Source organism: Anolis sagrei, chromosome 1 (assembly GCF_037176765.1).
Source record: "Anolis sagrei isolate rAnoSag1 chromosome 1, rAnoSag1.mat, whole genome shotgun sequence".
In the NCBI taxonomy this organism is placed as follows: Eukaryota; Metazoa; Chordata; class Lepidosauria; order Squamata; family Dactyloidae; genus Anolis; species Anolis sagrei.
The window spans coordinates 331,096,806-331,118,318 of record NC_090021.1 but is presented as its reverse complement, the minus strand read 5'-3'; the positions used below and the strand labels follow the sequence as shown (position 1 = coordinate 331,118,318).

At 40.0% G+C, this 21,513-nt stretch overlaps 1 protein-coding gene across 5 annotated transcripts in view; it reads right to left on the bottom strand.

The window, feature by feature from the left end:
• Nucleotides 1–21,513, bottom strand: part of PPP2R5E (protein phosphatase 2 regulatory subunit B'epsilon) — a 94,188-nt gene that overhangs the window by 12,051 nt on the left and 60,624 nt on the right. For all 5 annotated transcript variants that reach the window (XM_060754230.2, XM_060754268.2, XM_060754239.2 and 2 more), the window contains exons 4-10: nt 10,080–10,181; nt 7,206–7,298; nt 6,558–6,688; nt 6,390–6,449; nt 4,934–5,042; nt 2,233–2,286; nt 2,078–2,128 (exon numbers count right to left, since the gene is read on the bottom strand). In XM_060754230.2, the coding sequence (XP_060610213.1) occupies nt 2,078–2,128; nt 2,233–2,286; nt 4,934–5,042; nt 6,390–6,449; nt 6,558–6,688; nt 7,206–7,298; nt 10,080–10,181 (600 nt within the window). The remainder of the gene's footprint in view (nt 1–2,077; nt 2,129–2,232; nt 2,287–4,933; nt 5,043–6,389; nt 6,450–6,557; nt 6,689–7,205; nt 7,299–10,079; nt 10,182–21,513) is intronic.

Genomic DNA, 21,513 nt, shown 5'->3' with positions numbered 1-21,513 from the left:
TCTCACAACAATCCTGTGAGATAGACTGGGCTGACAGATAACGACTGACTCAAGGTCTTCCAGTGAGCATCACAGCTGAGTGAGGATTTGAACCAGTAGCGCCCAAAAGTTACATTTTTACTAGAATCATAGTGAGACTAAACTTTAGAATTTATGACAAAGTCTACAAAAGCCACAGTGTTAAGGCTTGCTCTATTATCGAAGAAATATTTTTTAATTTTACAGCTGCCATTTCCTATAGTGCTATGCTTCAACGTTTAGGTAGAATAAATTGATGTGAGGGAGCATGATATAGCTCTCTGAACTGAGAAAAGCAAGATGCTTGCATTTATGTCTACAAATACCCCCTCTTAAACTTGAATGTGTCAAAAAGATAGAAGTATACTGTCACTCAGGCTGGTGTAACTGGTTCAAAGGGTCTCTCACACAATTTTTTCTAACTAACATAATTTCAACGTATGTGCAAAGAAGGCTCACAATTCACAGCCTGCCATCAGAATTAAGACTTGCCCAGCATTTTCTGTACTACTAAGAAAAGTTTTTCTTCTATATTTTCAACAATCATCCACACAGATAGAAAAAAACTATTCACTGACTGAATTAATATGGGATATTTAGTGGCCTTAATTAAAATGCCCATCCCTACTGAAGTGTGGATATTCCACAAATAACCATTCATCTGGAGCAGTGGCTCCCAACCTTTTTTTGACCAGGGACAGCTCTCCAACATTAGTATCAAAAGGGTTACGAATCAGTTTTGGTCAAGTTTAGATTCAGCTTGGTTACTTGGAGTGCTGATTCAGAAAACTGCATTGGATAGACCACGTCAGCTCTAGTTTTTGCTACAGAACTTATGCCATCCAGTAGTCGTCATCTGCTCACCCACAGAACACCATATTTAATCATCTAGAGCTGATGTGGTAATAGTAATCTTTAGTGAGTAGTCAGCCTTTCCCCTCCCGACATCCCTGTTGTCTCGGCACTCTAAGAGGGTTTTGCGAGACTGGTCGCTCTCATTGCTGCGTGGTTTTGAGGCAACAGTGTAGTAATGGTGAGGCTGTGGACCATATTTTTGCTCTTTCGGACCACTGTTGGTCCATGGACCACAGGTTGGGAACCATTATTCTGGAGCCTGAAAACGGTTTCTCATGAAATAGAACACATGAGTGAGTACCAGCTCTCTTTTTTAAGATTACTGGCTGGTAAACTGTAGGTGGCAGAAACTCAGGGGCAGTGTTTACATACCAGAGGAAAATGTTATAAAATAGTATCCTGAATGTCTAGTTCTGTGTAAACTCTGCCACAAAATGCAGATCTGGAGAATTAAATATCACAGCTGCAAGGCTGAAGATTTAGTGCTATTAGCACAGACATAAATTCCTAAACAGACAGTCTCTGAGTTACAAACATCCAAATTACAAATGTCTTATGGCTAAGAACGAGGGTGAGACAATAAGAAGTGAGAGAAATCTACCCCTCAGAAGGGAAATTCACTCCTGAAAGAGTCAGCATGGGGAAAGATGTCTCCACTGAAGCTTTCTCACCAATCTTTGTTTCCATAACAAGACAAGATATTTTGAAAAAATCCAATTATCACAGGGAAGGAAAGTGAGCTGAAATCTTCTGAACAGGGGCACAGGCAGCAAAACCAACATTGCAGGGGTGTTAACTCTTCCCTATGCTATCTAAAGCTTAAAAATTCTATTTTTGACTGGAGTTACACTTTTAAAATGTAACTGTTCTGACTTATTTACAAATTCAATTTAAGAACAAGCCGACAGCACCAATCTTGTTCATAACTTGGGGACTGCTCGTAGTTTGTGATAGGAGTTTGCAACGTACAGACCATGCAAATAGGTCCTACATCAGCAGGGTTATATGCCTTTAAGTCCCAATACAGATACAATGTTTCACTCAAGAATATCTGAAGAAATTGGCATAATATTAATCCCTACGTCTGCAGAGATTGTATAATTTGGGCCTGTGCTCTTAATATCTCAATCAATTATTAGTTACAGCCTCCCTTTTGCTTTGGATTCATTTCAAACAGGATGTTCACCTGTGCCTCAAAACTTACCTCTTTCTGACTGCAAGTTTTCGGCCAGAATTTCATTAAACCTCTAATGACCTAAATCAAAGCAGAGAAGATAAAACAGGCTGTAAATACACAACTCTGCAGAGTTAACACTAAGGATTAAAAAGTAGGTATGTGGGTGCATAAGTCATACTTACAGGCTCTGTGAGCGAAGGGTCTTTCTCCAGAAACTGCACTATGCAATAAGCCAACTGCAAAGACAGGGGAGAAACAGGCAATTAAGATCTTTGATGGAAAGATAAAAGCATCCTATATTGCTAAGGTGGATAATCTAGATATACACTTCAGATCTTAAGGTAGATCAAACTACTTGGTAAGGTACGGAGTCTACTGTTCTGTAGTTTTCTCACTTCCTGCTACAGCCTCCTACACCTCCTCAAAGCTGCACTTGATGGCTGGGGAACCTCGTTGGAACAGCATGGGGTGTAAATGCAGGTGGCTGATGTAAGAAGAGGCAAATCAGACACATGCTTCCTTTTATGAACACACAGAAGATTTCTATAGGGGCAATTCTGGATCCACACTAGAAATACACTTTTTCTGGTAAAGAATTGGTGTATAGTCCAACCAAAGCTGCTTAGCAGATCAAAACACTCTTCAGTACAATCAAGCAACTAGATGACTATGGACTTGAAACCATCTGAATTTCAGTGCTGAATGCCTCATTGTCCTGGGAATGTTTTTATTTTACATTTTTGGCAACAGTAGGCATCTCATGAGATGAGCTAGCACTGTCAGAAACTAGAAGATAAAAAAGACTTAATCTACCAGGACTGCATCTGCACAGAGACTGGAAGCAAAGTTTAGAAAGTGCTGCTCCCTATGACTCAGGAAAAGATAAAACATACAGTAGTTGAATGGGAAGATTTGTTATCCAACTCAGGAAAATAAGAATACTTAAGAGCAACTAATTCAAAATTTGTGCAGTTACACTGAGAAGTGGTGGGATAATGAGTAGTCCATGATATTATTCCTCCCGTATGGTTCCTGAAATTTTGCTTCTTTCCCATTGAGGACAGATAAGACCCTAGTCTAGTGGTTCTCAACCTGGGGTCCCCAGATGTTTTTGGCCTTCAACTCCCAGAAATCCTAACAGCTGGTAAACTGGCTGTGATTTCTGGGAGTTGTAGGCCAAAAACATCTGGGGACCCCAGGTTGAGAACCACTGCCCTAGTCTAACATGTTCAGCGTCAGCCAGCATGACTGCACTGCAACAGGGATGGAAGGAAGCAAAATAATTATCTGGCTTTAGTCTAAATTGAATTGTTAGACCCAGCTCATTGAATCAACTGCTGAATAAAAAGTAAGCACTTATGCAAATGTCACTGATTTAATGGGTTTATTTCAGTTGGAACTGGCAGTTGGATTTAAACCTCTGGCACCTGCACCACCAAAGTTGCCTGGTAAACATATCTAGTTGCCGTACCCCAACCAGAGTACAAGACAGCAGCATTAAGAGAGGGAGTGTTTAAGAGTAAATGATAGGAACTCATTTTATTTTTATTCTCATTCCACGAGTACTGAATTCATGGATGTAAATTTACACTGTACATTAAAAACATGCCTGTTGACCCAAGGGAACATGAAACAATTAGAAAAAACATTAGCATTGCTTCAACTTCTTCCTGTTTTTCCCTAATCCAGTACTGCCTGATCTGAGCGCGGCTGGTGGGGAAGAGGGACAGGGCCTTCTCTGTGGTAGCCCCCCAACTCTGGAACTCCCTCCCCAAGGACATCAGACAAGCCCCTACGTTGACAGTCTTTAGGAAGAGCTTGAAGACCTGGCTATTCCGGTGTGCCTTTCCAGAATTTTAGCACTTTATTAGAAATTAAGCTTGTCTGCACATTGCACCTATCCAAAATCCTTATATATCATTTAGCACACTCAACACTTTTTAATCTGTACCCATTACATTTGCCCGGCCTAGTTTTATTGTATCACGGTGTGTTGTTTTATTGTTTATGGTTATTGCTTTATGTTTTTTTATTTGCTTTGGTTTATATAATTGTTATATTGCTGTTTTATTGTTGGCCTTGGCCTTTGTAAGCCGCATCGAGTCCTTCGGGAGATGCTAGCGGGGTACAAATAAAGTTAATAATAATAATAATAATAATAATACTGCCTCCATATTTTACTTAGCACTTCAGCATAGGCCAAAGTAGACAAAACACTGGAGATATGCTATGAAATTCTCTCTCTCTTTGCATTAGTTTCAAAAGCCATCCTGGACCAGGAAAAGAAACCGGTTCCTAAGCTAATTAACAATAAAAAATTATTCAAGATATAATATACCACTCTCTTAAATCTGAGTTCTATGGGAGGCATGGGCAAATATGGAAGGGTAGGGAGCTACATTTGCTTCCGAGAGTGAGGTTGAAAAGCCGCACTCTCCTGCTATAACTGTTCCCTACAAAAAAAAAAAAAAAGGAAAAAGAAAGAAAACAAATTGTTTTGCCCCCAAATAGATATGGAGGCATTTTCACCATATTTGGGGGGCTTCTTGGACTATTTTGTATCCAGGAGAAGACATTTATATTAACAAGAAGAAAGTAGAAGTTATTCTTGTTCACTTTCTGTTTCAAACAAGACCCCTCTTGGGTCTAAACTGATCCATGATGGACCTAAGTTTTGGTGTAATGCCCCCTACAGGCCTAGAAGACATTTCAAATCAAAAAATTGTAAAAGAAATGTTTGGGATTCTGCAAATATTGCTATACGTTTACTGAAATCAACATTCTGCTTCTGTGGAAACTCTCATTTTGTATTTCTAATTCAGTAGAGCCAAAAAGTTTTCACAAACACAGGAAACAAAGGAAAGGTACCATAGACATTTCTACCTGTGCATGGAAGAGCGATAGGCTCCTAACAGTATGTAGAGGGATCAGTACTTTCACCAAAAATTGTTTGTGCTCTGCTTTAAGTGGTAAAGCAAAGCCATTGATAATACTAGAAAAGGAAAAAGAAAGAAAAAAAGGAGTTTTATTATCACGGTATTAACGGTATACTATACAATCACAGGTATACAAGGGATAGACATTGGTGCGACTATATATATGGACCATGCTCTAAATTTGCCTGAGAGTGATATTTACTTACAAAACTTGTATTGACGAGAAAGAAAACATAATTTATTGATGCATACAAGTAGAAAGTAGGGGGGATTTCCTTTCGTGATAGTGTTATCAGAAAATAAGTTCTAGTCTCTTCCCTCCCTCCCTCTGAAGCAGAAATGAATGAATCCTATGCATTTCACATTGGAATTTCCCTAACTGTGCAAGATAAAAATTAGGGAATTCATTTTCAACAGTAGAACAATTCTATGACCAAATAAGTGTGAGCTTTCTTCCTGATGTGATATACTTTTTACTGAACAGGGAATTTTAAGGATCAAGTAATGAGTGCACAGGACCCAGGTGAAAGCCATCTCAAAATCTACTCAAAAACTTCAGGCTTCACTGTCATCTACACAGTTGTAAAACTGTTTACATGTTGCATGTGCCATAGGCAGGCAGAAAAAAATTGACAAAAGGAAGGCTGAAAGCTGGCACTTTGCTGCAGGTGACAGGAGGGCCTCAGCAAAACGTCAGTGTATTTCTGTTGAAATCAATACACCACATCTTACGAAGCATCTTTATGCCAATGCAACAGGTCATTGAGGGCAGTGTGGCGACTGTACTTCTCTGGAAACAACTTTTTCTTTCAGCAACATATGGTGCTGGACTAGAATAAGTTCATCCTCATTCAGCCGTGAAACTCAGTGAGTGATCTAATAATCATTTCTCTATCTCACCTGTTCAGTTTTCTTTTTTTCCCTGTGTCAGGAGCGACTTGAGAAACTGCAAGTTGCTTCTGGTGTGAGAGAATTGGCTGTCTGCAAGGACGTTGCCCAGGGGACGCCCAGATATTTTACCATCCTGTGAGAGGCTTCTCTCATGTCCCCACATGAGAAGCTGGAGCCGACAGATGGGAGCTCACCCCACTCCCCAAATTTGAACCCCCGACCTTTCAGTCAGTCATCCTTCCGGCACAAGGGCTTAACCCATTGTGCAACCAGGGGCTCCATACTGGTTTAGTGAGAGTATAGCAGGAAAACAATGTTGTTTCCTACCCCTTAGAAAGAGTGAGGCAGAAGTATGATTGTGGTGACAATGACTACTATGACGACATTTTCTTCAAAGTGAACTTTTTTGGAGTTTCACAAATAGTTTAAGGTAAGTCATTTTCATAGATCAAGTTTAGTACTATATAGAAGCTTTAGAGGTGAGGTCAGCCATGAAGGAGAGATTTCATTACCTTCCTAATATTTCCAGCAATTCAGCTACACCATTGAAGTGTTCAGTTTCATAAACAAACCTGCACAAACAAATTACACAGATTAAATGCTCACAGTTGTTCAATTAGGCAACACATGTAACTCTATAAGAAGTTTTCTTCCAACTCAGCCCGCTTTTAAAAACTTACCGTAGAAAAATATTGTTAATCTGTTTTCTGATAAATGCTCTAAGACCAAGGAACTTGCCATAAATTCTGTGTAAGACTGTTTTTAAATAGTCCCGCTCTCGAGGATCTTCACTGTCAAATAGCTCCAACAGCTATTTAAAAACAAAACATAACAAAATGTTCAGACACAGTGCCTGATTCTGAACCTCTGCATCTCTATATATGCTGTATCTGCCTCTCTTTCGAGCTGTGTCCTTCTGCTTACCTTTACCCTGCAACCAAAAGGTCTACCAGGAATTTCCATTGCTCAATGCATTGCCAACATAATACTTAGCATGAGCAGATCCTAATGCATTGAGGGATTTTACACAATAGGATTTACATGCATAGAATGGCACCAGAAAAAAACCTGTTTCAAATAATGGCATTGTGCCACTTTCCCCCTATTTATTAGTGCCAGATTCCTCTCACTTTCTAACTATCCAGGGAACTTCAGCTAACATCCCGCCATGTGTTCTTCATTTATGTTTGTGGGAGTTTCTTGTGCATATTCATATGAAAGAGTGTGGAATGGTTTGTATTAAACTCGTTTTAAAAGCCTACTATACATCCCAATTAATAAATACCAGCATAGCAAAAGTCAACCATAAAGAAAACAAGTCTCCTTACCTGTAATACAAATTTCTGATCTATGTACTTTTTGGCAATGCTGGGCTGGAATTCTTGGCTTTCCAAAAATCGTATGAAAAATTCATATACAAGCTGCAAGAAATCAAAATTATAAAATTCAGCAAGTTTACATACATACTACATTTCCAATGAAGCCTTCATTGGAGGAAGCAGGAGAGGAAAACAGGAAAATAAGAGTTCAGCTGTATATCTCCTCCTGAGTTATCCTATTTGCTGAAAAACATCCCTCTACGTAGATTTATAACATGTTTTCCATGTGCAGGAAAGCTTTTATAGGCTTTTTTGGTGTGTCAGGAGCAACTTGAGAAACTGCAAGTTGCTTCTGGTGCAAAAGAATTGGCCGTCTACAAGCATGTTGCCCAGGGGACGCCTCAATATTTTACCATCCTCTGGGAGGCTTCTCTCATGTCCCCAAATGAGAAGCTAGAGCTGACAGATTGGAGCTCACCAAACTCCCTGGATTTGAACTACTGACCTTTTGGTCAGCAGTCCTTCTGGCACAAGGGTTTAACGAATTGCATAGTTGAATCCAATCTTTTAAAAATCTGCCCTTGACCTCCAAAGAAAGATTTTTTCCCCTGTCTTTAATATTCTCTCTCTCTCTTCTTGAGTAGATTTGCACAATCTATTTTTATTGGTAACCCTTTCAATGTCAAGAAACCATATATACCAAAGATTGCTTATGCGGAGTCTTGAGGACAGAATGGGAAATGAATCCAAATAAATTATCTCATTTTCCATATAACCATATAAACTAGAGTTACATGAACCTAGTACCTATTAATGCTTATTTATGTGACATCAGAAGAATTCCAGCTCATGCGAAGAAGAGGCACCGCTAACCCTGTAATATTTGTTCACTGGCTTGTCAAAGCTCCCAGGGGTAATCAACAAGCACATTCCTCTGCCCTCCAGACTCTTGAAATCATATAAACTAAAGCAATTATGATGTTGACAAGAGTTGGTGAAACAGTTTGGAAACATTTAACTGTAATTAGAAAATGTTCACGATCATTCTGCCAGGGCAGAGATGTCTGATGCAGAATAATGCGATTTAATCAGGCTTTCTGAAAGCTTTCTCAAAGAATGTGCCTCCCTCCGGCCTGAAGGGCACTTACATACATTCTCTTTCTTTCTTGCACGCATATACACTGAGGGTCAGCCTCAGCACTACATGTAAATATGTACAATGCTAACAGAGCATATCCATTTATTTTGCTTTGTGGAAGACATAATGGATATAAGAAACACATTAGAAAAAGAGGACATGTAACCCTTTCCTTGCATTGATTCCGCATTATAAATCAAGCATCCTCAAACTGTGGCCCTCCAGCTGTTTGGGCCCCCAACTCCCAGAAGCCCTAGCGAGCTTGTTCAATTGTCAGGAACTCTGGAAGTTGAGGCCCAAATAGCTGGAGGGCCCCAGTTTGAGGATACCTTTATAAATGATCCCACTAAACAGCTAAACTTGCTGACCAAAAGGTTGGGAGTTTAAATCCAGGGAGCAGGGTGAGCTCCCGCTATAAGTTTGAAAACATGCAAATGTGGGTAGATCAATAGGTACCGTTCCAGTGGGAAGCTAACGGCACTCCATGCAGCCATGCCGGCCACATGTCCTTGGAGATGTCTACAGTCAATGCTGGCTCTTCGGTTTAGAAATGGAGATGAGCACCACCCCCAGAGTCAGACTCAACTAGATTTAATGTCAGGGAAAAACCTTTACCTTTATTTAAACAGCTTTTCTTTCTCCACAGGGGTTTTAGATGTGTTGACATTTTAAATCAGGATAAGGGCAACAAAATTTGAAGCAAGAAAAAAATAAGGGGTTCTCTGTTCCTGGTCCCTTCTCAATTTTTAATTTTTCCCTCTCAATAAATATAGCTCCATGCCTTAATCATTTTAAGAAAACCTAACACACCTGGCTGGTTCCTTGTCCAGTGTGCACAACACAGAAGAAAATAATTAAACTGACATTGTTTTACCTGAGTGAAATTAATTGTAGAAGGCATGGCCAAACATAAATGTGTCTCGGGTGTTTTAACCCACTAAGAGAATAAGCTGAAAGATACGAAGCAATGGTGAACAAATTGCAGCCCTCCAGATGTTGTTGGACTGCAGCATTCAGCATTCTTCACCATCAGCTATGCTACTAGGGTTAACAGGACTTGCATCCAACAACACTTGGGAGTGCCACACAGTCCTCATACATGGTGTGGGCCCATTAACCAGGAGAGCAGCAGCTACTTCTCTCTCTCTTCCACAAAAAAACTCTGCTGTGGCTCCAGAGCTAACGGGAAAGACAATTCTGCTCAGTAGTCAAAGAAACCATAGAAATATATAGTTGAAAGAGACCACATGGGTCATCCAACCAGCAGAATGAACTTAGCAAAAAGATCGTATGGTTACTTGGTAAGAAGAAAGACTATAGACTCAGTGGTACTAGCACTTTACAGACACAATATCTTAGATTCATGTATTTTCAACTCCGCTCAGAGCATGAAGTCTCATTTCTAAAACTACAGAAGCCAAGGTTAGTCCAAACAGACAATAACCAATAATGGTCTAACGATCTGCCTTAGTATATATCAAGCTGTGTCCTTCTTCTTATCTTTATCCTGCAACCATATTATCATGTATGCTTAAATGTCTGTTTAATATTATTCTGGCACTGTCACAATCAAATTTCCCTTATGTCTATCCATTCATTCATGTATCATTTTTTTTATCAATGTATTATATTTCTTCCTAAAAGTAATTTAAAAATGGGGTCTAGTTCTGTATCCTTACAATAAATAAAGAAGCTCACTCTATTTTTAAACATTACAAAATTAAACAAAAATATAAATAAATTACCTGCAAATGTGGCCATGATGCCTCAAGGGTAGGCTCATCTTCTTCTGGATCAAATTCATTGCTATCACTAGGAGGAAGTGTTCGGAATATATTGCAAGAAACCTAGAAAATACAACAGATCAAATTAAAAGCTGCATTTCTACAAAGACAGCCAATGGCTGAGCAGGGAGGAGTAATTTTAAAATTTCACTCTTTGATAGTTGCTCAGTCCTTTCATAGTTGCTCGGTCCTATAGCCCTGCCCATTGCTGTTCTGTTGCAGTTATTTCTGTTTATCTAGTTCAGTGCGTTTTCCGCCCTTGAAGACTTCAGAATAAAAGAACCACAAGGAATCCAAGGACATTTATTAAAATAATAAATAATCACTAACAAGTATTCACGGAGTCTGTAAATATTTCTTATGCATTCTATTAACAAATTACTACTACATAGAAACAATTTTGATAGCATTTTATGGTTTACACATTGCATAAAAAATTCCTGCCACATTTTTATCTTCCCAATGAAAACAGGTATCAGGTACTGCCAGATCTTAGTCATGGGCCCGGTATATCTATTATCCATGGCACAATACAAAAGACCCCCTCCCAGAACGAAATTAAACTAGATACAAAAGGCAGGTAGGAGCAGGTACCGGCTCCAAGCCTTCTTTTCAGCATCATAGTTATACAGAGAAGAGGGATTGCACTGAGGCCTTTTCATCGGAGATCCTTGGCATGGGGCTGGCGGCTTGTTGGGGTTTGCCCTCCACAACTCAGCAACTGTGCAGTCCCAGAAAAACCCTGGCAGGCCCATGTGCTTTGGGCCTACATGCGCGGGCCTGCCAGGGTATGCAGTCAGTGCCGAGCAACAACTATGAGGAAGGGAAGCATTTGTATAGTATCGCATGCCCATTGCCATCAATGGGATGAAAATATCTAGTTTTTCAGATGTGGAACAAAAATGCTCATTCGGAAAGGCACCGTTTTTTGAAGCAGCACTCAAAAATGAAAACGGGGTCATACAAATTAAGCAAACACAACGGATAGCAATCCTATACAAATGCACAATACTACGATCTAGAACAGAGTGTGTCCTGAGTGACTGCTTTTAATCTCACTTCTGCTTTTGAAAATTAAGAGTTAATTGCCTCCTCCTTAGCTACCACAGTCAGGGCTCCTATTTTGAGTAAAGGGAGTAACTCCACAATGATATTGTTCATCGGCTATAGTTAGGTCTAATAGGACCCACTTTTCTTACCTTCCAGTAAGATAGAAGGGTAGCCCTCCAGAAGTTTGCTGGACTGCTACTCTTTATTAGTCCTTGCCAACACAGGAACACTCCATCAGTACCTGGAGATGCATACATTCCCCTTTCCAGGGTCCACTTCAAATCTAAACCAAGGCATTTTAACCTCTTAACAAGCCTGTTAGGCAATTGATAAAATATATTTCCTCAAACCCACTGAATGAATATATTTGTAAAGCTATGGTCCAAGTGCAAAACTAAATCCAACATGCTGCATATGCTCTCAAACTGCTATCTGACCTTCCCAATGCCTTCCAAAACTTCCAAACAATGTGATGTGGCAGCAAAAAAAGCCAATGGGATTTTGGCCTGCATCAATAGGAGCATAGTTTCTAGATCTAAGGAAGTAATGCTACCCCTCTATTCTGCTTTGGTTAGACCACATCTGGAATATTGTGTCCAATTCTGGGAACCACAATTCAAGAGATATTGACAAGCTGGAATGTGTCCAGAGGAGAGCGACTAAAATGATAAAAGGTCTGGAGAACAAGCCCTATGAGGAGCGGCTTAAGGAGCTGGGCATGTTTAGCCTGAAGAAGAGAAGGCTGAGAGGGGATATGATAGCCATGTATAAATATGTGAGAGGAAGCCACAGAGAGGAGGGAGCAAGCTTGTTTTCTGCTTCCCTGGAGACTAGGACACGGAACAATGGCTTCAAACTACAAGAGAGGAGATTCCATCTGAACATTAGGAAGAACTTCCTGACTGTGAGAGCCGTTCAGCAGTGGAACTCTCTGCCCCAGAGTGTGGTGGAGGCTCCTTCTTTGGAAGCTTTTAAACAGAGGCTGGATGGCCATCTGTCGGGGGTTATTTGAATGCGATGTTCCTGCTTCTTGGCAGGGGGTTGGACTGGATGGCCCATGAGGTCTCTTCCAACTCTTAGATTCTATGATTCTATGATTCCAGGCAATGTGCTTAAATTAAGCAGAAAGATTTCCAGGATTTTTAACCCAAAAGAGTCTCTCTCTCACTCTCTTCCCCAATCTTTCAAACCAAACCAAGTTTCAAGCCACATTTTAGTATACTGAAATCAAGAAAGTTTGGCTCCTTAATCATTGGCTTTTCCATGACAAGCTGGAATGTGTCCAGAGGAGGGTGACTAAAATGATCAAGGGTCTGGAGAACAAGCTATATGAGGAGTGGCTTAAGGAGCTGGGCATGTTTAGACTGAAGAAGAGAAGGCTGAGAGGAGATATGATAGCCATGTATAAATAAATATGTGAGAGGAAGCCACAGGTAGGAGGCAGCAAGCTTGTTTTCTGCTTCCCTGGAGACTAGGACACGAAACATTGGCTTCAAACTACAAGAAAGGAGATTCCATCTGAACATGAGGAAGAACTTCCTGACTGTGAGAGCCGTTCAGCAGTGGAACTCTCTGCCTCGGAGTGTGGTGGAGGCTCCTTCTTTGGAAGCTTTTAAACAGAGGCTGGATGGCCATCTGTCAGGGGTGCTTTGAATGCAATATTCCTGCTTCTTGGCAGGGGGTTGGACTGGATGGCCCATGAGGTCTCTTCCGACTCTTTGATTCTATGATTCTATGACTAGTGAAATCTGTATTGTACTTTAAAGTTTTCAGATATTCCAGAGAGTTTATCTGTTTTGTTGTAATGTATGTGAATTTTCAAAAGTTTAAAATGTTAGTATTTTATTCTTGTTACTGTTTTAGTGCAATTACAGAAAGGTGCGGTTTGCAAATGCATTCAATTAATGGATATCCACTGTTAAAAAGTCAACCTGCCAGAATGTCTACACTGACATTTGTTAGTACCTAGTTTTATTTGGTAAACATGTCCATTCTTTTTCTTGGCAACACAAAACAGACATAACAATAGCCATTTCTATCACAAATATAGACTAGAAAAAAAGAAAAGTTCAAAAGATGAGCCATGAAGGATACAGGAAGGAAAAAGGAAGAAAGAAGGCAGCTAAATATTGAGAAACTGTCCACAAATAAGCAACTTTGTAACTGGTCTTTCCTTTTCTTACCACAAGAGGGAACATTTTGACACAGTGCTAAATAAAGGTTGCTGGCTTCTACTGAAACCCTTGGTATGCACAACAAATCTTACTGTCTCAAACTGAGAGAAATGAGTATAGGTTGAGTATCCCTTATCTGAAATACTTGGAAATAGGAACCGTTTTTGATTTGATTTTTTTCCTCCTAATTTTGGAAGATTTGCATATAATGCATCTTGGAGAAAGAGACCCAAGTCCAAATGCTAAATTCACATATGCCTCATACGCATACACATAGCCTAGTGGTAATATTATATACAATATTTTGAATAACTTTTTGCACTGAACCATGAGAATGCAAAGAGATGGCAATCTCAACCACGCACTAGGACAATTTTGGATTATGGAATATTTCAGAATTCCAGATAAGGAATACTGGACTTGTATTACCAATAGGTAAAACAGTTGTCAAAATTATTTTTTATATTGTTGTTGTTGTTAATACCCTGCTTTATCTCCCCCGAAGGGGACTCAAAGTGGCTTAACATAAAAGCATCAGCATAACCTCTGGAGCACACTGGCTATAAGTGAACCTCTGTTGTTTTCCCCATCATATGCATCATGCTGCTGGTGAAATTCGAACATCAGATCTAACTGTTGATCTATATGATACAGCTTAGCACAGTGGCAAAGAGAACGAGCAATGAACCCAAGATCCGCAAGTTCAAATCCTCTTACTGCTGATGTCACTAAGTGGCTACAACCCTCATGCACTGGGACAGGACCTTTTAGTCCCTGGTGTCACATTCTGTTGCAGGATGCTTGGAATTAGACCTACAATGTATACATTCAATGATATTTTATCTTTACAGTTGGCAACCTTCACAACCAAGTTTCAGCCACTTGCTGCACCCCCACACCATAATTTTAAAAAATGTTCAGGATGCAAAATAATCAACAAAACCACTGTGTTTTGTCACCAGAGTACTTATTTTGTCCAATATGGGACAAAAAACATATGCTGGATTTTTTAAATTTTATTTTTAGAAAACTGTGATGCACCAAAGCTGAAATGTCCACTAATTGTCTGTCAGCTCACTCCATTCAAGGAGATTTTTCTGGAAAAAAATGGGAACTGGAATTCAGTGGTGCCAGGAAATATATCATCACTCAAGGCATGTATATTTTGCCTCATTTTTATCCAGAATCATTTCAGTCTGGTTTCAGGCCTGGTAATGAGATGGAGACAGGTTTGGTCACCTTGATGGACAACTTATGCAGGGAACTAGGCAGGGGGAGTGTGCCCCAGTTGATTTTTTCTGGACTTCTCAAGGATTTCAATACCATCAGCCATGGTATTCTTCTGAGTTGCCTATCTCGGCTTGGGCTTCTTCAGTGGCCCCATTCTTTCCTACTGCTCAGTTTCCCAACATGACTCAAAGTGCTGGTTTTGACCTACAATGCGCTCTATAGCTTGAGTCCAAGTTACTTGAAGGACTGTATCTTCCATTATGAATCAGTCACTTTGAGATGTAGACCAGATATAAAATTGATCAAAATTGGAGTTCTAGGATCACCTGGAGGGGCCCTTCCTTCTGTCCCACCTGCCTTCTCAGGCTCATTTGATGGGAAGAAGCCACCTTGAGTCACATTTGGGGGGGAGGGGAGAGAGGAGAGAAGATAAATGAAACACATGATTTATAATGAAATAAATACAAAGAACCTTTATTACGTCTACAGAGGGCCAGGTCACATTCCCTCAAAACTATTGGACAGCTGGATTATAACTTGAAAAAAATATGAATGAATTTCTATGCACACTGCACATATGTTATCTATAGTGCAAAATCACTTAAAACAATACAATAATTAAAATGAAGAACAATTTTAAAAATGTAAACTTATTAGTATTTCAATGGGATATGTGGGCCTGCTTTTTGGCTGATGAGATAGGATTGCTGTTGTTGTGTGCTTTCAAGTAGTTTCAAACTTAGGTTGACGCTGAGCGAGGGCCGAGTAAATGACCTTGGAGGGCCGTGTCTGGCCCTCGGCCTTAGTTTGAGGACCTCTGCTCTACAGGGGTCTTCCAAATAATAATGCCATACAAAGACATCGAACAACTTTACATAGCTGTTTTATGAATTAAAATGATGTATGTAAAATGAAAGTCTTGAGTTCTCTAAAGCACCAAATGAATGCCGACATTTGTTGTGAACATGTCCTATGGCAAAAAAAAAAGTTAAAGCTGTCAACGAGATCCAAATGTTATCAATTGTGTATAATGGAAGAGCAACTCTAGAGAAACATGGAAGTCTTGTTCAATACAGGATTACAGTGGCAAGACATGAGTCTTTATTCACTCTCTAAACCTCTTCTATGCAGGTTTTGATATGAGCACTTATGGTACTCTCCTGATCTATCTCTCTGGTATGGGACTTGGAGAATACTTTTTACTGGTGCCAGGGCATTCATGTTCAGCACACTTGCCACTGACCTGTAGGGTGTCCCAGGAATCAGTTTTCTTCACCAGTGGGAAAAGTTACTTTAGAATTAGGGTTAACAGTCATTGTTATGCCAATTTGCACAATAGTATCCCTAGCACACTGTATATTTAATTTTTTTAATCAATTCTACTACTGCAACTGTTTTGAGCCATATTTACATGGGAGCTGCATTAGGTAACATCTTGGGACAAAGGCAAGATATAAATGAACTATAAAATCCATTTGTCTATAGGAGATATGCAACTGTTTATATATATGCATATTTACATTCTCAAAAACTGAAGGACTTGAGATCTGAATTCTTCTTTTATTATCTTAATCTTTAGGGAGCCAGTGTGGTGCAGTGGTTTGAGTGTTAAACTATGATTCTGGAGACCAGGGTTTGAATCTCCATGTGGCCGTGGAATCCAACAGGTCATCTTAGGCAAATCACACTCTCTTAGGAAAAGGCAATCTTTTCCAAACAAATACTGCCATGAAAACCCTAAGAGTCAGAAATTATATTTTAAAATCCTAACAGTTAAACTTTTAAAATGAAAATAAGTATGTTTATTAGCTCAGGTTACAAGGTGAAAAACCATTCCACCCTTTTCAAGGTGAACTTCATTAATATAATTATTATATTATGACCTTGGACAGGATCACATTAGCGTTACAGAATGGAGGCTTTCATCTCCCAATCATCTGGTTTGCTCCTGCAGAATTCTGGGAAATGTAGTTTAGAGTGGGGCCTTTGGAATTCTCAGCTAGAGGAGTCTTGACTTCCCTAAACTACAATTCCCAGAATTCTGCCAGAGCAAACCGGGCGATAGGAAGATTAAAGCCTCTGTCCTAGAATGCTAATGTGATTTCGCCCTTAGTCATTTTAACAGGATCAGACATTCTGAACACATAATAAAACAAAATATAGTTAAAACCCAGACATAAGAGTAAAGAAAACCAATTAAAACAATTAGATAAACTATTCCACTAGCACCATGTTGATTTGAAACAATTTAAAAATACCGAAAACATAACAATGAAGACAAAGTGACAGCATACCCATTGCTATGACCTGATTACAGTGGTGTGCTGTAAAAAGATTTTTTAAAAATAAAACCCACAAATCTTCCACAGACTACAGAAATAGACAGAAGTTAAGGATCCTAAAGTAATCAGAGCAATTATAAAGCAGATTTGAGCTAGAATGGTTATTTTAACTGAACTCCTGCAACTACTCTCTAACAAGCACTCTGTAATACAAAATGTGAATTACACTTCCCCCAAAGATATTTTAAAAAGTACAAGAAGTTACACAGCATTAGGACAAATCAATCTCCTCACTATCCTGGTGCCAGTGCATTTATATGATCGGTGTCATATGAGTGTCCTTAGAAGTACCATCCTTATGCCAAACACTATGAGGACATATAAAGTGTCATTCTCTCTAGCTGTTTCAAAGCTTTTTCAGTTCACAATTCACTAAAATAGACAAGTTTGATCACACGGAATCATCTGTCAACACTGCCAATTGCAAGGTACAAGGTTGTCCATTTAAAGTTCTTAATGATAATTATAACATTTTTTCTTACTTCTGGCATGTTATACTTTGTGAGCATTAAATTCAGATCTCTCCTTTCTCTGATTTAACACAGACATAATTTTCATCAGTGCTAAAACTGGCAGATTTCCCTTCAATTAAGGCAAAAAATTCATAAAATATTCATACTTTAAGAACTACACACAGTACTTTAAATGGGAGGGGGGTGGGGGATCTTTAAAGAATAGGCCTGGGCGATTTCGTTCGTTAATTTTGTAATTCGTTAAATATTCGTTAATTTTAGCAATTACAAAACGATTACGAAACTTATTTTTAAACCCGGAAGTGTTTTTAAATATCGAAATGCATGAGCCAAAAAAATGTTATATTTCCGTCCATTTCGGAAATACGTAAGATGGCTTGGCTAGATGCTTGCTGGGAGCTCTCCTCTCTCTCCTCTCCTTAGCCAGTCAGAGCTTGAAAGAGGAGGAGGAGGAGGAGGAGAGGGCGGGGAAGGCGCCGGCTGAGCAAGCGAGCGAGAGGGCGAGCGACCCTCAGCGGGAAGGCGGCCCGTCCCTCCTTCCTCACCTTTGCGGTGGGTGTGCTTGCTTCGTTCTCCCGAGGAGGAGAGGGCGGGGAAGGCGCCGGCTGAGCAAGCGAGCGAGAGGGCGAGCGACCCTCAGCGGGAAGGCGGCCCGTCCCTCCTTCCTCACCTTTGCGGTGGGTGTGCTTCGTTCTCTCAATTCCTTAGCGGAGGGCTGGGCTAGATGGCCTTTGGAGAGCCCTTCTCCCAATTTCGCATTGCTTCGGAGGAGCCGGCGGCAGCGCTTGAGGGCCCGGCAGAGTGAGTGAGTGCCTGCCTTCCCTCCTTAATAATAATTTCTCCTCCCTATTCTACTAAATTAATAATTAAATTAAAAAAATATTGAAAAAATATCGAAAAAAAGGGCGCCATCTTTACAAAATGTTTTGTAAATATTAACGAAATTTCGTAAATACCGAACTTTTTTAAGGGAAAATTTTGTAATTATTTTAAATATCGAAACAAAAAAAAAAACCCAAATACAAATCGATTTTAGAAACAAATTTTTGCGTTGTTACCCAGGCCTATTAAAGAACTATGTTTCATCACATAATTTTCACACTTTTATTTTGAGCTTGCCCAGACTTCTATAACCCATACAATCAGATTTTTGGAGACAGATTTTTGATGCAGATTCTCATGAAAATATGTTTACCAACCAACCACAAGTGCTCTCCTTATGTTTTAGCCAAAGATAGAATAAGATTTTTTTTAAAAAAACTTTTGTTATATTCAGAAATGCTTTCGTTGCCCTCCAGTTTCAAACAATGCCTAATGACAGAGGAGGTATAAATGGATCCCCAGTACCACATGTGTCAAACCCAAGGCCTGTGGGCCAAATATGGCCCACCGCGTCAATTTAAGAGGTGCTGGCCTCACCTCCTCTGCCAAGTGCTAGCCCTGATAAACTGTCCAAAAGCACACTGAGATGAATGTTGAGTGGCATCTGCCCCTGAGTCAATCAGCTTCAGTATGAGGTCCAATCTGGCTTTGACAGCTAAGGTAACCAACAACATGCCAGATCATTGGGGACAGGACCTAACAGGCTTTTCAAGCAGCCAGTCACAAAGGAGGGAAGGGGATGGGGTGGTCACTGTCTGGAGACTAGAGAGGGAGAAACAGAGGACTTGTGGGACATATATTGTGTGTGGCAGGAAGAGAGGGAGGGAGGAAGAAACCCCTCAGGGTGGATGGAGAAGAAGAAGATTAAGAAGAGGAGGAGGAGGAGGTGGTAGTGGGTAGAAAGGTCCACTGGGGATAGTTGGCATATGGAGGGAGGTTGAGGGAACACAAGTGGAAGGTAAGGCAAAAGGACAGAAAGATGAGGATCTCTCTCTTTCTCTCTCTGCCTAGGCAAGAAAGCAATAGAGGACTCCGGGACTGAGGGAGATAAAAGAGATGTTAGGATGGGGAGATGTCCTCCTTTGGGGTGGAGGGAACCATGAGAGGGAAGAGTTTGGTGAGTCAAAGAGGGAAAAGCTAACAACTGCCGTTGTTGTTATCATAATAGCCTATCATCATCATCATCATCACCAGAGCCCCCGGTGGCGCAGTGGGTTAAATCCCTGTGCCGGCAGGACTGAAAACCGACAGGTCGCAGGTTCAAATCCGGGGAGAGGCGGATGAGTTCCCTCTATCAGTTCCAGCTCCTCATGCAGGGACATGAGAGAAGCCTCCCACAAGGATGATAAAAACATCAAATCATCCAGGCATCCCCTGGGCAACGTCCTTGCAGACAGCCAATTCTCTCACACCAGGAGTCACTCCTGACACGACCAAAAAAAAAAAATCATCATCATCATCATCGCCAAACAGTATTTTTGTTATTATTGTTACACCATTTTTGTTCCTGGGTTATAAATGTTATTTCCTAATTGGTTCTATCATAAAAACATAGGGAACATGGCCATATAGCCCAAAAAAAACCCACAAGAACTTAGTGATTCCAGCCATGAAAGCCTTCGACAATACATGGGGAAAGTTACCAAACTGAAAAAAAAAAGTTTTTGCAAGCCACCCTGCAGACATTTTGCTATAGTTTTTCAATGGATATCTCATAGAAACCCTACCAATTCAACATACAGTAGTTTGTGACAGCTACAAAAACAAAAAAATGACTTTCAACGTAGGTACTGCTCAATTAAACAGGGATAGCATCTTCAAACCAGGAACAGATTTTTTTTTCAAATTTTGTTATATAGAGTTGCTATTATATTTATTTATACCCCGCTTTATCTCCACTGAAGGAGACTCAAACGGTTATCATTGCCACCCCCTATCTGTTATTATTGCTATTAACATTTATGTAGCACCATCACTGAACCACCATGGTCTGAACACTGGAATACACCTCTAGGGACCAGTGTTCAAAGCTCCTCTAAAACACAGTTTACTTTGGACAAGTCACACCCTCTCAGCTTTAGAGGAAGGTCAAGAGAACCCTGTGACAGGTTCATCTTAAGTGTTGACGTAAGTCAGAAACAACATGAAGGCACACAACATAACAGTACTTGCCACCTGGTGTCTTAGGTTATTTAACAATGTATTAAGGAGTAGTTGCATTTACAGTCTTACAATTACAAACAGTCCTTTGAAAGCAACCATAAGGCCCTTGGTGAAAATGAGTTTGACATCCCTGCAAATGGTTTCATAATTGTGAGGCTGGAGAGAGGAAGACCTAGTTCATTATTCAGCATTCTGTCAATTACATTGTAACCCCAGACCTCATTTCCTGGAAGACCTTTTGGGTATTTTGGGTGGTTGGGTGTTACCCAATGTCACTTATGACCTCATTGTGGGTCACACTGATTCTGTTTTATTTTGCTATATGATCAACACAGCCACACCTGAATATGTTTTCTGAGTAAGTGTTCTCTTGTCCTTCAATTTGTTTTAACAATGATATTGTATTAATATAGCATTTTTGTAACAGATATTATTCCAAGGACAAAGCTGATGGATATATACATACAGAGACTTGTGTGACCTAACAAATTATTTGCGGTGCCATCTACGCAGTATGGAAAATTAATAAAACACAAAAGACACAATGGAAAGTCAAACAAATTTTAACTATAACAAATATAATGGTAAGCTTCTGTACAGATGCATATTTATTTATTTATAACATTTTTACTGTGCTCTTCTCACCCCAAAGGGGACTTAGGGTAGCCTTACAACAGGCAGCAATTCAATGCCATATACATATATGTCCATAAAATAAACAAATACAATTAAAATCCAAGCAATTAAAACATCAATTATTAAAACATCAATTAAAATCACAAAATCCAAATCATAATCTAGGGCCATTCTATTTGTCAATCACATTCGTTCGTGGTCATTTATTGCACTACTCCAATTACTGGTCAAAGGATTGGTCCCAAAGCCACATCTTAAGTGGGTTTTTTTCCCCTATAGGTCAGGAGAGAGGGGGGCAACTGATTTCATTGAGGAGGGGGTTCTATAGACAGGGGGCCACCACTGAGAAGGCCCTGTCTCTTGTCCTCACCAGCCGCGCTTGCAAGATGGGTGGGACCGAGAGCAGGGCCTCCTTGGACAATCTTAACTTCCAAGGTGGTTGGAA